Genomic DNA, 15,927 nt, shown 5'->3' with positions numbered 1-15,927 from the left:
ACACATGACTTTCTGAAATATAAGAATGTGAGGGGGAGGGGGAGTGGAAGAGCGAGGGGAAATGGCAAAAAAGGATTCAGAGAAAACAGATCATCATGTTCTCATGAGTTCTCACCATGCTAGGAAGATGAAACCCTAACATTGTATCCTGGGCTCATTTCTTCCTGCCTCATCCAGACACGCAGCACTGTCCAGGCCAGAGGAGTTATCCTATGAAGTCATCAACATACAGGCTACACAGGTATGTATCCTCATCATCGTCTTGTAAAAGAACTTCACTCTCCAAGGACGAAGATGGCGCAGTGGTTAAGAGCCCTACTGCTCTTGCAGAGGATACTAATCCAATTCCTAGCACCTATATGGTAGCTCACAACCGTCTGTACCTCCGTTTCCAGGGGATCTAATGCCTCTTCTGGTTGTAGGATGTAGGACTGTTTCTGTTTCCCCCTTGTGTTAAATGTTTGCAAATACAATTGAAAATATTCCAATAAAGAATTGCAATAGGAATAGGCACATACATGATACACAAACATACATGAAGACAGAACACTCATTCACAGAAAATAAAAATAAAATAAATTTTTTAAAAAATTTGAGACAGGTAGTGGTGGTGCACACCTTTATCCCAGCACTTGGGAGGCAAAGGCAGGTGGATCTCTGTGAGTTCGAGGACAGCCCAGTCTACAGAGTGAGCTCCAGAACAGCCAGGACGACACAGTATAGCCCTGTCTTAAGAAACAAAAACAAAAAAATTGGTCTCTAATGGTCTCCTAATCTAGCAAAGAGCTGAGCCCCTTGACAGCATGAAACTTAAATATCTCCTGGTGCAGAGAGGAACCCGGCAAACATATCCTCTTCCTCTCTCTCCCCTCATTTCTCCCACAGGACCAGCAACGGAATGAGGAGTTGGCCCGAATCATGGGAGAGTTTGAGATCACAGAGCAGCCAGAGATCACAGAGCAGAGCGCAAGCAAGGGAGATGACTTGCTCGCCATGATGGACAGGTTATAAAAGTGCCATGGGAACCCCCTACTACTCCCTCAAGACGCTGCCTGATGAGAACCCTGGGGACAGATGGCCTGGGATCCAGTGTGCTCCTCCTGATTTCTCCAACTGAGATCTGCATCTAGTTCATTTTTATATCAGAACAAACTGAAAATCTCTCAGAGAGCATCCTCTTCTGATGCCATACACATATATGTATTTTCAGCAAAATATATTCTGTCTCTTAACCCAGACCTTCCCCATAATTTGTAATTCTGTGGTGAGCATGCAGGCATCCTAGGCCGGAGGTTGAGCCCAGGTCAGTAAGGGGGCGTGGCCATTAATTATCACAGCTGCTCTCCGGCAGGGACATGAACCCCACAAGTGCCTGTGAGGACAAAGGAGCAACGCCTGAAATCTCTGTGCAGGAGGATAGAAAGTTTCTGGACATTCTGGGCTACATGACAAGATACTTCTTTAGCTGGGCAGTGGTGGCGCATGCCTTTAATCTCAGCACTCAGGAGGCAGAGGCAGGTGAATCTCTGAATTTAAGACCCACCTGGTCTACAAGGTAAGTTCTAGGACAGCCAGTGCTACACAGAAACCCAGTCTCAAAAACAAAACAAACCTAAAAACCTTGGGTACTCTGTAGGTAAGAGTACTAGTCATTCAAATTTAATGACCTGAATTTGATCCCTAGACCGCCTGCATAAAAAACCTGCTGTGATGCTGGGCAGTGGTGGCACACGCCTTTAATCCCAGCACTCAGGAGGCAGAGCAGGCGGATCTCTGTGAATTCAAAGCCAGTCTAGTCTACAAAATGAGTTCCAGGACAGCCAGGGCTAAGCAGTGAAACCCTGTCTTGAAAGACAAAAATAAAAAGATGGGAAGTAGAGAAGGGAGAATTGTCTGGAAGCTTACAGGCCAGATCACTTGGAATCTGTAGCACAGCAACAGAAAGCAGAGACTCTAGAACCTATTCCTGAATGATGTCCTGGGACTGCTACATGCATATTATATCATGTACCCCACACACACACACACTAAAATAAATGGCTGGACATGTTGGTGCATACCTGTAATCCCAGCACTTAACAAGTGGAAGGAAGAGAATCAGGACCAGCCGAAGCAACAAGCTTGAGACCAGCCTAGGTTTTATGAGACCCTCTCTCAAAAATAAATGAATAAATAAAATTTTAAAAAAGGAAAGGAAAAGAAAAACCAGGCATGGGTAAATGGCTCAGTGGATATTTTGCGTGCTACATAGCAACACAAGAAAGGACCTGAGTTCAGATCTCAGGACTCACATAAAGCCAGATGCTGGGCATGTGACTGTAATCTCAGTGTCATTCCTGAGGCTCATGGGCCAGCTAGCCAGATATGCGCAGTAGCCTCTCAAGGTGGAGGCAAGAACCAACACCTGAAGGTGTCCTCAGACTTCCACACATGACACACGCTTTTTGTTGTTGTTGTTTTGCTTCATTTTTCGAGACAGCGTTTCCCAGTAGCTATGGAAATAGTCCTTGCTTTATAGACCAGGTTGGCCTCACAGACATCCACCTGCCTCTGCCTTCTGAGTGCTAGGATTAAAGGTGTGTGCCACCACCGCCCAGCGATGCGGCACACAAGTACCTCCACACAATTTAAAGATTAAATGTATTTTAAAGAAATGTCAGGCCGGGCGGTGGTGGCGCATGCCTTTAATCCAAGCATTCGGGAGGCAGAGGCAGGCGGATCTCTGTGAGTTGGAGACCAGCCTGGTCTACAAGAGCTAGTTCCAGGACAGGCTCCAAAACCACAAAGAAACCCTGTCTTGAAAATAACCAAAAAAAAAAAAAAAGAAAGAAAGAAAGAAAGAAAGAAAGAAAGAAATGTTAAGTGGTGGTGGCTCACACCTTTAATCCCAGCACTCAGGAGGCAGAGGCAGGCGGATCTCTGTGAGTTTAAGTCCAGCCTGATCTACACAGTGAGTTCCAGGACAGCACTCGGGAGTCAGAAACAGACAGATCTTTGTGAATTCAAGGCCAGCCTGGTCTACAGAGTGAGTTCCAAGGCAGCCAGGACTGTTACACAGAGAAATCCTGTCTCAGAAAAAGAAAGAAAGAAAAGGAAGGAAGGAAGGAAGGAAGGAAGGAAGGAAGGAAGGAAGGAAGGAAGGAAGGAAAGAGAAAAGAAAGAAAAAGAAAAAATAAAAAGAAGCCCTAACTAAGCCGGGCAGTGGTGGCGCACACCTTTAATCCGAGCACTCAGGAGGCAGAGGCAGGCGGATCTCTCTGAGTTCGAGGCCAGCCTGGTCTACAAGAGCTAGTTCCAGGACAGGAACCAAAAGCTAAGGAGAAACCCTGTCTCGAAAATCAAAAAAAAAAAAAGAAGAAGAAGAAGCCCTAAGGCAGTCGGTCCTGGCAGTTTAGGAGTCACCCCACCTCTGCCTCCTGCGCATTAAGAGCTGTCACCTCTGAGAGGCAGAGTAAGTCGGGCAGTGGCAAGGCAGCTTTGCTAGGCCCAGTCTGGCCAGACGTTTGTTCTTCCCTGCCTGTACTCCTTCCCAGAGTCTGCGCCAGCTTGTCTGCTGTGACCTCGGTCTCCTCTACATTCCTAGCAAACCTCAGGCAGAACCTTAGATTGGGTGCCTAGGAGGCGCGTGTGGCATGCCTCCCCCAGGGACTCACGTGAACTGCCTCAGGTCACAGCTGCCTGAGATAGTTCAGAAAGGCCAGGGAGTTCTGTTCCACAAGATCAGGGCCAGCTTACTGTCGCTATAAGAGGAATATCTGAATGGCAGAGGGTGACAGAGAAACCAAACTGAGCAGGCCACTGTGTAAAATGGGATCAACTTGAAGATCCCTGTGGACTCACGAGAAATGTGGGATATAGTTTTGGACTGCAAGATCAGAGAACCTGCCGGGCGGTGGTGGCGCACGCCTTTAATCCCTGTCTCGAAAAACCAAAAAAAAAAAAAAAAAAGATCAGAGAACCTGCCCTTTGGCCGGTCCAAAGCAGAGATTCAGTCCTGGAAGGTAAGCCACCAGGTAAATGTATTTCTCACCCAGTGAGAACACTCCTTCCTACCAGATGGCCAACCTTTTGACATTGCAAAAAGTTCAACAACCGCACAAACGAGTTTTTAAAAAAATCATGTTTTTTTTTTTTTTTGAAGCAATTTATTAAGAAAAGGAACATGGTTAATCCCAGCACTTGGGAGGCAGAGGCAGGCGGATCTCTGTGAGTTCGAGACCAGCCTGGTCTACAAGAGCTAGTTCCAGGACAGGCTCCAAAACCACAGAGAAACCCTGTCTCGAAAAACCAAAAAAAAAAAAAAAAAAAGAAAAGGAACATGGTGGTGCTGGATGACTTAAACGGTTAAAAGCACTTACTGCTCTTCTAGAGGACCAGAATTCAGATCCTAGCATCCACATCAGGTGGCTCACAACTGCCTATAACACTCCGGAGGAGCCGATGCCCTCTTCTGGCCCCGTGGGCACCAGCATACAAGCACATGCACATAAAAATTAACATTTGCCAGGAGTGGCGATGCACACCTTTAATCCAGTGCCCGAGAGGCAGAGGCAGGTGGATCTCTGAATTCAAGGCCAATCTAGTCTACAGAGCGAGTTCCAGGACAGCCAGAGCTACACAGAGAAACCCTATCACAAACGCAAAACAAAAAAAAAACTCCAAAAATATTAAATTAGGGTTTTTAATTTTTTTATTTTAAACAATACTTTATTGATTCTTTGGAAATTTCACATCACATCAAGCACCTGCTCACCTTCTAGTCCCTCCACATCTGCCCATCACCTCTGCAGCAGGCACCCCCCCAAAAAAATTAATTAAAAATAAGATACACAAAAAACCCACCTTGCTCCTCCATCTTCCAACACCTCTTCATTTATCATAGTGGTGTCGGGAGCTGTAGTGTGTCATGAAGTAAATTAGGTTTAAGAAAAGCTGGTGGTGCATGCCTTTAATCTCAGCATTTGGGAGGTAAAGGCAGGGTGGGTCTCTGTGAGTTTGAGACCAGCCTGGTCTACAGAGCAAGTTCCATGACAGCCAGGACTGTGGCACAAAGAACCCTGTCTCGAAAAGCCAAAAGAAAGGAAAAGAAAAAATAAAAAAAAAGGTACAAGAGAAAAGAGTGGACATTAGCTGCTGAGCTGGAAAAGACAACTACTCAAAAACCAAACCATGACCGATCTATTGGGAGCTCACCAAGGCCAGCTGGACTGTGACTGAAAAAGCATGGGATAAAACCGGACTCTCTGAACATGGCGGACAATGAGAGCTGACAAGAGGCCAAGGACAATGGCACGGGGTGTTGATCCTACTTCAGGTTCTGGCTTTGTGGGAGCCTAGACAGTTTGGATGTTCAACTTCCTAGATCTGGATGGAGGGGGGAGGACCTTGGACTTTCCACAGGGCAGGGAACCCTGACTGCTCCTGGGACTGGAGAGGAAGGAGAAGAGGAGTGGGGGGAGGGGGAGAGGGGCGGGAGGAGGGGGAGGGAAATGGGAGGTGGGGAGGAGGCGGAAAATTTTTTTTTTCAATGAAAAAAAAAAAAACCACGCTGGGTGGTGGTGGCGCACGCCTTTAATCCCAGCACTTGGGAGGCAGAGGCAGGTGGATCTCTGTGAGTCTGAGGCCAGCCTGGTCTACAGAGCGAGTTCCAGGACAAGCACCAAAGCCACAGAGAAACCCTGTCTCGGAAAAAACAAAAAAACAAAACAAAGCCAAAATGCTCATGTTTTGGTTTTTCCACTTATTATTTACTATGCGCGTGATGCATGAATTTGGAGTTTGAGACAGCTTTCAGAGTCCATCTCTCAGGCCACAGTGGGTCCCATGTCCTGAATTCCGGTCATCCAGCTTAGAAAGATGCGCCTTTATCCACTGAGCCACAGCATTTGCTTCTTTAATATTTTAGTTACTTACAATTCTGGAGGTTTTGTTGTTTTCTAATTTTTTTTTTTTTTTTTGAGACAGGGTCTTCATTATGTAGCTCTGACTGTCCTGGAGATCCGCCTGCCTCTACCTCCCAAGTTCTGAAAAGATGTGCAATACCACACTAAATTTACAGTTCTGTGTCAGGCTGCGTTCATGGCTCTCCTGAGGCACATGTTTCCCATGGGCTGCAGGTTCGATCCACCTGTTTCTGCTGGAGAAGAAACATCTTGAACTGCCTGCTACAAATATACCACGTGCATTCTGTTTAGCCTCTAAGCAGTCTGGCCCACTGCCGAGGACACACTGGGTGAAGGTGAACAGAAGGTTCTGTGACTCTCCATGAAGTCACAGAGGTAGACTTCACTGTCACCTGGGAGTGTTTCTAGGAGATGGGCCACGGGCTGCCCAGAAATGCCAGCCTCCTCCCTCCACCTATCCTGGAGAGATGCTGATGATCTGAAACACACCTGCCTTCTCGTTAAATACACAAGAGATACACATCTCCGCTGATGAAGCAAGCTCTGAGTTTCATGCTTCTAGGCCTGTACAAATATTGAGAAAAACAAGTTTATCTGCATGGTGGTTAAAGCACGAGAGTCAGGAAGGGATTATTTAAAAAAAAAAAAAATAAAAGCTGGTATGTGACTCAGTGGTCCAGCACTGTGTGGGAATCCTCAGGCTCCATTCTTGTTTGGTTGGTTTGGTTTTTTGAGACAGGGTTTCTCAGTAGCTATGGAACCATTCCTGGAACTCGCTCTATGGTCCAGGCTGGCCTCAAACCCACAGAGATCCATCAGTCTCTGCCTCCTGAGTGCTGGGATTAAAGGCATGGACCTCCACCACCCGGCCCCAGGCTCCATTCTTAGCAATAAATAAATAAACAAACAAATAAATAAATAAATAAAATACCTCTACCTAAAAATTTGACTAAGTAATACACAAGTCCCCCACAAATCAAACCAAAGGGCAGGCAATAGAGCTCAGCGGATAAACATGCTCGTCACACGTGCCCTGAAAATCTGAATTCAATTACAGACTGCATGTCAAAGTGGAAGGAGAAAACCCACTCCACAAAGCTGTCCTCTGCCTTCTACATGTGCACTGTGTCATGTGATGCACACTCATACACAATAAACAAACAAATGCCAAAGAGGTCCAAGGGTCTCCTGCAATGCCCAGTACGGTTGGAACTGAAACACAGTGCTCTGGGCTCATCTCTGCCCCCTATTCACCATCTTGTCTTGGGGCAGTTACCCACATCAAAGCATCTGTACGCCGGTCCAAGTGAATGTGCTAAACCCCAGGTGAGACCCAGGGGGTCAGAACATTCCCCCAGATAGCCCTGTGTTCTGCATTCCTCTGGTCTGTCCTTCCAGATCTGGAATTTAAAGCCAACCTTAATTACACGAGACACTGTATATCAAAAGAGAAATGGCGGAGTCCCTGGTGACTTCTAAGTACCAGCAGGATGTGAGGATATGCCACAGAGACAGCTGGAGACAGGACATCTGTTAGAGCAGTCCGAGCTGAGTGCCGGGCACGCGCCTCAGAGTGGCAGAGTAGGCAGCATGGAGGCAGGCACTGGGCCCAGGTAAACCCGAGGAGCCCAGTCGGCAGCTCTAGAGGGAACCTGGCTTAGCAGTTTACCCGTGGTAGCTGTACTGCGCCGATAACCCTCTGCCCTCGATTCTGATGGGAATAGTTGTCTACAGGTCTTCTTGTTTTGTTTTTCAGGAACTGGAGGCCACTCAAACGGGCTGAAACTACCGGTCCTCCCCCTAAGCCTGTGCAAGTGTCCAGTGGATGACCTTTGAATTTGGACCAAACCTCATACAGGGAAACTTTGGAATCTGATCACCCCTGTGCAGAACACCCATCATTTCACATTTTCCCCCCTTGCCTTCCCTACAGGTCAAGCCATCCTGTCTAGGGAAGGCAGGTTTGAGAGTGCGGGGCTCTGTCTCTTATCTGGTTGCCCCATGAATAAGCTTTTTCTTTTTCCAAAACTCATAATTTCAGTGATTGGCATAACACAGAGCGAATGAAGCAGGCCTTACTCAGTGACAATATGATCAGATAGAGAAGGGAAGGACCAGCAAGGTGGCCTGTGTGCGTAGTCCTAGTGTTTGAGAGGCGCAAGCCAGAGGATCAAGTTCAAGGTCCTCTAGGACCTTGAATGAATTCGAGGCAGCATGGGCTACAGGAGGCTCAGTCAGTCTCAAAGCAAAAATCTCACTAAAAACAAAGAATTCACTTTGTTTGTTTTTGTTTTTAGAGACAGAGTTTCTCTGTAGTTTTGAAGCCTGCCTGAAACTAGCTCTTGTAGACCAGGCTGGCTGCGAACTCATGGAGATCTGCCTGCCTCTGCCTCCCGAGTGCTGGAATTAAAGGTATGCACCACCACCTGGCTATAATTCACTTTTTAAAAAAATTATTTATAACCTTATTTTACATGCATTGGTGTGAGGGTGTCAGATCCCCCTAGAACTGGAGTTATAGACAGTTGTGAGCTGCCATGTGGGTGCTGCAAATTGAACCCAGGTCCTCTGGAAGAGCAGCCAGCGCTTTTACCTGCTGAGCCATCTCTCCAGCCCCAATAATTCACTTTTAAAAAAGTTATTTTCCAGTCAAGAGTGGTCCCAAGCACTTGGGAGGCAGATCTTTGTGAGTTCAAAGCCAGCCTAGTCTATAGAACAAATTCCAGAACAGCCAGGACTACATAGAGAGACCCCGTTTCAAACAAGAAGAGCACCCATTGGTCTCTCAGAAAACTTGAGTTGGGTTCCCAGTACTCACATCTATTAAGTTACAACAAGCTCACAACGATAACTCCAGATCCAGGGGGTCAGACACCTTCTTCTGGCCCCTGTGGCCAACACACACACACACACACACACTCTCTCTCTCTCTCTCTCTAAATAAAGATGCTATTTTTAGGAACTGGAGAGAAGACTCAGCTGCTAAGAGACCTGAGTTCAGTTCCCAGCACCCGTGTCAGGAGGCACACAGCCCCCTGTGGCTGCAGTTCCGGGAATTGATACCTTCTTCTGAACTCTGCGGGCAGTCACCTTTCACACATGGCATACCTTTAGACACACACACACACTGGTAAATTAAAATTAAAATAAAACCACTGGGCAGTGGTGGCAAATGCTTTTAATCCCAGCACTCAGGAGGTAGAGGCAGGCTGATCTCGGTGAGTTCTAGTCACGTTGGTCTATAGAATGAGTTCCAGGAAAGCCAAGGATACACAAAGAAACTTTGTCTAGAAAAACAAAACAAAATAAAAAACAAAAATGTAAAAATTAAAACATACCTTACTAGATTTTTTTTTTTTTTTTTTTTTTGGTTTTTCGAGACAGGGTTTCTCTGTGGCTTTGGAGCCTGTCCTGGAACTAGCTCTGTAGACCAGGCTGGTCTCGAACTCACAGAGATCTGCCTGCCTCTGCCTCCCGAGTGCTGGGATTAAAGGCGTGCGACACCATCGCCCGGTCTAACGATTATTTTCTTTTTTTTTGGTTTTTCGAGACAGGGTTTCTCTGTGGCTTTGGAGCCTGTCCTGGAACTAGCTCTTGTAGACCAGGCTGGCCTCGAACTCCCAGAGATCCACCTGCCTCTGCCTCCCGAGTGCTGGGATTAAAGGCGTGCGCCACCACCGCCCGGCTAACGATTATTTTCTTTTTTTTTTTTTTTTTTTTTTTTTTTTTGGTTTTTCGAGACAGGGTTTCTCTGTGGTTTTGGAGCCTGTCCTGGAACTAGCTCTTGTAGACCAGGCTGGTCTCGAACTCACAGAGATCCGCCTGCCTCTGCCTCCCAAGTGCTGGGATTAAAGGCGTGCGCCACCACCGCCCGGCTTAACGATTATTTTCTTAAGGATGCTCTCTTCCACTCAACGCCATCAGTTCAGCAAGTCATTAAGAGCCACAGGTCCAAACCCCCAACCTACAAAGGAGGAAAAAACAAAGACGGAGGAGTGGGTGGGGCGTACGGCGCGCGGCCTCCTGGGACTTGTAGTCCGCGGCCTGCGAGGCGCACGCTCTGACGTGCTGGGGCTCCCGCGGTTGCCATGGCTTCTCTGAGCCGAGGTGGGTGGCGCAGCTAGACGCGGGCGGGCTTTGGTGGCGTCGCGCGCGGAAGGCGGAAGACATCACGCGGTGGGTCAAGCGGTCTGCTGTGGAGACCAGGGCGCGCTGGGACCCGGGCGGCCTCTTCCCCTGGGGCAGTGGCTGCGGACTCTTCTTCCCACACTCATTACTCGCGGTGAGGAGGGGGCGCGCTCGGCACCCTCGTTTCCCGGTGGAACTAAGAAGCTTGACTTCCCGTGGCCAGCCCCAGGCCTCCCTTTCTGGAAGTGGCAGAGCCGGAGTTAAAGCCTGGACCTGCCTGGAAGTCTCAAAGAGGCTGTTCTTTTGGATTTTGCTTAAGGCATTCTGGTCTGGAATTTGGAGGTCCACCTGCCTCTGCCTCCTGAGTGCTGGGATTAAAAATATGGGTTTTAGTTAGGTTTAACCTGTTTTGTCTTGAAACACTGTGGCATTCCATAGTCCAGGTTAACTTGGAGCTCACAGTGTAGTCTAGGTCGGCTTGGAACTTGGGGTGTTCCCACTGCTTCAGCCTTTAGAGTGACAGTAACAAGTGTGTGCCACCATGCTTGGCTAGATTACGTATTAGCAGGTACCTGACTGTAGTGATAGTTTATTTGTATTTTAATAAAGCTTGCCTGAAGTTGAGAGAGTAAAACAGCCCCACTGGTCAGTCTTACAGACCAGGCAGTGGTGACGCACGCCTTAAATCCCAGTAGCCACACTAGTTTGCCATAGAAACCTGGCGATAGTGGTACACATCTTTAATCCCAGCCCTGGAGAGGAATATAAAACGGTAGGAGACAGCTCTCACACACAGTCTTATTCTGAGATTCCTGGAGGCAGGATCGCCATTTCGGACAGAGGTGGAGGTAAGAGCCAGTGGCTGGCTATTTTACTTTTCGGATCTTCAGGTTGAACCCCAATTTCTGTCTCTGGGTTTTTAGTAACAGTGCTACCTGGCAGAAGGACATACGTAAACTGCAATTTACAGAGTGGTTCTCAAGCTCATCAGCACATTAGCATTATCTGGGGAACTTTTAAAAAACAGTATAAATCGGGCATAATGGGGTAGGCTTTTAACCCAGCACTGTAGAGGCAGAGGCAGGAGCATCTCATTGAGTTCCAGGCCAACCTGGTCTACAGAGTGAGTTCCAGGAAACCAGGACTATGTAGAAAGATCCAACCTCAAAATAATTTCAAAATAGGATACCCTAAACCAGTTAGTGGTGGCGCACGCCTTTAATCCCAGCACTTGGGAGGCAAGAGGCAGGTGGATATGAGTGAGTTTGAGGCCAGCCTGGTCTACAAAGTGAGTTCCAGGACAGCCAGAGCTACACACAGAAACCCTGCCTCAAAAAAACAAAAAAGGGGCCGGGCGGTGGTGTTGCACGCCTTTAATCCCAGCACTCGGGAGACAGAGACAGGCGGATCTCTGTGAGTTCGAGACCAGCCTGGTCTACAAGAGCTAGTTCCAGGACAGACTCCAAAACCACAGAGAAACCCTGTCTCAAAAAACCAAAAAAAAAAAAAGGATACCTTGCAGATGTGGTGGTGCACACCTTGAATCCCAGCACTTGTAAGGGAGAGGCAGGTGGATCTTTGTGAGTTTCAGGCCAGACTGGTTTAGATAGCAAAATTCCAGGCTAGTCAGGGCCATATAGTGAGACCGTTATGATGGCACACACCTTTAATCCCAGTGCTGGGTTGTATCTCTATAGAATGAGTTCCAGAAAAGCCAGAGCTGCACAGAGAAACCTTGTCTTGAAACGAACAACAAAACAAAAACCCTTGGCCTCTCCTTCCCAAACAAACGAATCTAGATCTCTGGCATGTGTGGGATATGGAGCCCAGGCAAAAATTTTCACAGGTGATTCCAGTTCACAGTGAGGCCTCTGGACTCCCAGTGTGGAGTTTAAGGCATGACCAAGGTGACTTCAATCTATGTGTTCCTGTCCACAGTGAGCAGCCAACCGATGTGGAACGATGGCACTGAGCCACTCCGTGAAGGAGCGAACCATCTCTGAGAACAGCCTGGTCATCCTGTTGCAGGGCCTCCAGGGCCATATCACCACCGTGGACCTCCGGGATGAGAGTTCGGCCCGAGGACGAATTGACAATGTTGACGCTTTCATGAACATCCGCCTGGCCAATGTCACCTACACCGACCGCTGGGGACATCAGGTTGAGCTGGATGACCTCTTCGTGACAGGCCGTAATGTCCGATACGTCCATATCCCAGATGATGTGAACATCACTGCCACCATCGAGCAGCAACTGCAGATCATCCACCGCGTTCGCAACTTTGGCGGCAAGGGTCAAGGTCGGCGAGAGTTTCCCTCCAAAAGGCAGTGAGGCTGTGTCCTCACTGAACTTCCAGCACCACCTCAGGGTCCTTAAGTGTTCTGAGCCAACCCCCTGCCGTCCTTCCCTACCAGTGACCTGGGTCTACAAGACACCTATCACAGCTGCCTTTCATAGGGTTCCACTTTCCAGACACACTCTGGGACCCAGAATTCCTTCTGTCTGTGGCCTTGGGGTAGGTGACAATCCCTCTTTTTGATCCTTTGCATCTGGAATCTCCATTTATGGATTGACCGCGTCTATCAAGGAGCAATCAACTCTGCCACGAGGATTATTGTGTTTGGAGTGAATCACCTCTACCTCCCCTCTTCTCTTGGCATTTGTTTCTTTTCTCATAAAACCAAACTTACATAAGTCTGTGCCTGATGCTGCCTGGTTTCTGCTGGGCTCTTGTGGCTCTTGTGTAGTAGCAGGGTGCAGGTTCCAAGCTGGGGAGCACACCAGGTTTACCTAGGATGTGGCCCAAGCAGTAGGAGACTAGGTTTTTCCCCCAGGTATCATGATAGAATCTAACAGGAATGCCCCTGTGCCTTCAGGTACAAAGTGGCCCTTCTGGGGAGAGTCCCTGGGGAGCAGGTTGTCACTGCTGTTTCCTGAAGCTGAGAGTATGGTATCCTGGGCCCTCTCCTCAGGCTGGAGAGTTCATCTTACAAGAAACTGGTCCCAGCCAGACATAGTGGCTCTCAGGAGGCTAAGACAGGATGACAAGCTAGAGCTAAGACAGAAATCCTGTCTCAAGAAACAAAAACAGGGCTAGAGAGATGGCTCAGTGGTTAAGAGCACTGCCTGTTCTTCCAAAGGTCCTGAGTTCAATTCCCAGCAACCTCATAGTGGCTCACAACCATCTGTAATGGGGTCTGGTGCCCTCTTCTGGCCTGCAGGCATACATGCAGACAGAATACTGAGAATACTGTATACATAATAAATAAATAAACCTTAAAAAAAAAAAAAAAAGCCAGGTGGTTGTGGCGCACGCTTTTAATCCCAGCACTCGGGAGCCAGAGGCAGGCGGATCTCTGTGAGTTCGAGGCCAGCCTGGTCTACAAGAGCTAGTTCCAGGACAGGCACCAAAAGCTACGGAGAAACCCTGTCTCGAAAATTAAAAAAAAAAAAAAAAGAAACAAAAACAGACCAGTTGTGGTAGTGCATGCTGGTAGGATTTTATGAAGAGACTGAGGCAAGAGGATCACAGAGTTTGAGGCCAGCCTGGGTTACACATCTTTTGTTTGTTTATTGAGACACGGAGAAACTTTCTCCTTAGCTTTGGAACCTGTCCTGGAACTCCTTCTGTAGACCAGGCTGGCCTTGAACTCACAGAGATCACCTGTGTTGGGATTAAAGGCGCGAGCCACCACTGCCCTTACACATTTCAGCCGGCAGGTAGTGGTGCACCCTTTTAATCTCAGTACATTGAGGCAGAAGCAGGCAGATCTTGAATTTGAGGTCAGCCTGATCTGTTGAGTGAGCTCCAGGAGAGCCAATGCTATACACACAGAAACCCTGTCTCAAAAAACAAACAAACAACCTTAACAAACAAAAAATTCAAGGAGAAAGAAAATGGTCTGAGGAAGTAAAACAGACAGAAAGGGAGCGAAAACTGCCAGTGCCAAGATCTGGAGGTAGGAAAGCTTGGGGGCTAATAGTGGTTCTGTGTGCCCGCGATGAGAAGGGCTGGTTGGCATAGCAGTGAGAGATGGGTAAATGACCTGAGGCTGTGGGCAAGGAAGGCCGATTACAGTTTCCCTTGAGAGGAGGCCTTGCTGGAGGTTGAACCCAGGACCTGGCTCCAAAAAAAAAAAAAAAAGGTAGAATTTGTTTCCTTAAACTCACTCTACCTTCTCTTTTGCTCACCTCAGAGACTATTTGGACCGGAAGGACTTCCCAGTCTCATTTGGGGTCATCTGATTAGCGTCCCATCCACTGAGTTTCTGTGGTTGATTCAACCTTCAAAGGTTGCAGCTCCCTGACCGGAAGACCCCTTCGTCAGTCACTCTTGACTCGAATGTTTTTTGTTATTTTTTGGTTTGTTTTTGTGTAAATAAAAAGCAGAAATGATTTTTTGTGGGGTTTTGTTTTTTGTTTTTTGTTTTTTTTTTTAAAGACAGGGTTTCTCTGTAGCTTTTGGAGCCTGTCTTGGAACTAGCTCTGTAGACCAGGCTAGCCTCGAACTTGTAGAGATCCACCTGTCTCTGCCTCCTGAGTGCTGGGATTAAAGGTGTGCACCATCTCATGCTGCTCAGCTTTTTTTCCAATGTGTGTATGAGTGTTGTGCCTCCATGTATGTACAGGACCCCCTGTGTGTCCTGGTGTCCTTAGAGGTCAGAAGGTGGTACTGGCCACCCTGGAGCTGGAATTATGGATAGCCGTTATCCATCATGTAGGTGCTGGGAACTGAATCTGGGTCCTACGCAAGAACAACCAATGCAGAGGCAGGCGGGTCTCTGAGTTCGAGGCCAGCCTGGTCTACAAGAGCTAGTTCCAGGACAGGCTCCAAAACTACAGAGAAACCCTGCCTCGAAAAACCAAAAGAAAAAAAAGAACAACTACTGAGCTGTTCCTCCAGCAGATTTTTTTTCTTTGTTATGTTTTCTTTTTCTGAGGTGGTTTGTGTAGCCCTGACTCTTCTGGACCTCGCTCTGCAGACCAGGCTGGCCTTAAACTCAGAGGTCTGCCTGGCCCCTTTCTTTTAAAGATAGTTTCTCTGCATAGCCTTCACTGGCCTGGAATTCATGTGTACCAGACTGGCCTCCAAATCAGTGCTTCTGCCTCCGAAGTGCTGGGATTAAAGATAATCTCCACCACACCCACCACTGTTAGATATTTATTTGTTTTTGAGATACAGTATCAAGCATCCTAGCCTGACCTCAAACTCAGGGTCTTTCTGCTTTTACCTCCCAAGTTCTGGGATTGTTGGAGTGCACCACTGCAGCCAGCTTTTCAGTCAGGTTCTTTTTTGCTCTCCTCAGGTCCCATAAGGCCCAAGAAGTTCTTGGATCTTAGATCAGTTAGGTTAGCTGCAGCTCACAGCTCCAGAGCTGTCTCTCTGGAGGGTCTTGTTGCCTCACAGAGGGAAATGTGCTAGCTCCTGTCTCCTAGTTCCTAGCACTCCCAGGCCAGCTGAGCTCGCTGGCTCTCTCTCCTCCCTCCCTCTCTCTCTCCTCCCTCCCTCCCTCCCTCCCTCCCTCCCTCCCTCCCTCCCTCCCTCTCTCTCTCTCTCTCTCTCTCTCTCTCTCTCTCTCTCTCTCTCTCCCCCGCTCTGCTCTCTCTGTCTCTCTCACACCAATTTCAGACTTCCCCATCTACCTTTCCCATGGTTTTCTAAATTTGTTTCTTTTTTTTTTTTTTTTTTTTTGGTTTTTTCGAGACAGGGTTTCACTGTGGTTTTGGAGCCTGTCCTGGAACTAGCTCTTGTAGACCAGGCTGGTCTCGAACTCTCTAAATTTGTTTCTACATAGAAATTCTTTCCATTCCTACTTGAAGGCTGGGCTTTTGGAATTCAGAAACTATAAAAATAGTCTCTGCATTTAGTTGTCTCTTCTATTCCCTGAGGTAACAA

At 47.8% G+C, this 15,927-nt stretch overlaps 2 protein-coding genes across 6 annotated transcripts in view; both read left to right on the top strand.

The window, feature by feature from the left end:
- The window catches only part of Oscp1 (organic solute carrier partner 1), a 34,047-nt gene extending 32,809 nt beyond the window's left edge, over positions 1 to 1,238 (top strand). For both annotated transcript variants that reach the window (XM_057785415.1, XM_057785414.1), the window contains 2 exons: positions 178 to 241; positions 886 to 1,238. In XM_057785415.1, coding sequence (XP_057641398.1) covers positions 178 to 241; positions 886 to 1,011 — 190 coding nt within the window. In that variant the 3' untranslated portion in view covers positions 1,012 to 1,238. The remainder of the gene's footprint in view (positions 1 to 177; positions 242 to 885) is intronic.
- Positions 1,239 to 9,951: 8,713 nt separating this feature from the next.
- On the top strand, positions 9,952 to 13,224 carry Lsm10 (LSM10, U7 small nuclear RNA associated). 4 transcript variants are annotated; one of them, XM_057784695.1, is made up of 2 exons: positions 9,952 to 10,010; positions 11,970 to 13,224. In XM_057784695.1, exon 2 carries the CDS (start codon positions 11,994 to 11,996, stop codon positions 12,360 to 12,362), a length of 369 nt encoding a protein of 122 aa, XP_057640678.1. In that variant the 5' UTR covers positions 9,952 to 10,010; positions 11,970 to 11,993; the 3' UTR covers positions 12,363 to 13,224. The 4 variants fall into 4 exon arrangements, with proteins under 4 accessions (XP_057640678.1, XP_057640675.1, XP_057640679.1 ...); XM_057784692.1 differs by lacking the exon at positions 9,952 to 10,010 and adding an exon at positions 10,018 to 10,185; XM_057784696.1 differs by lacking the exon at positions 9,952 to 10,010 and adding an exon at positions 10,032 to 10,079.
- Positions 13,225 to 15,927: the final 2,703 nt, after the last annotated feature.

This window comes from Chionomys nivalis, chromosome 11 (assembly GCF_950005125.1).
Source record: "Chionomys nivalis chromosome 11, mChiNiv1.1, whole genome shotgun sequence".
Classification (NCBI taxonomy): Eukaryota; Metazoa; Chordata; class Mammalia; order Rodentia; family Cricetidae; genus Chionomys; species Chionomys nivalis.
This window is presented reverse-complemented; position numbering and strand designations above follow the sequence as displayed.

What these genes read in the sequence shown, in the direction of transcription:
- Lsm10 (XM_057784695.1), top strand. Translation starts at nt 11,994, where the DNA reads ATGGCACTGAGCCACTCCGTGAAGGAGCGAACCATCTCTGAGAACAGC.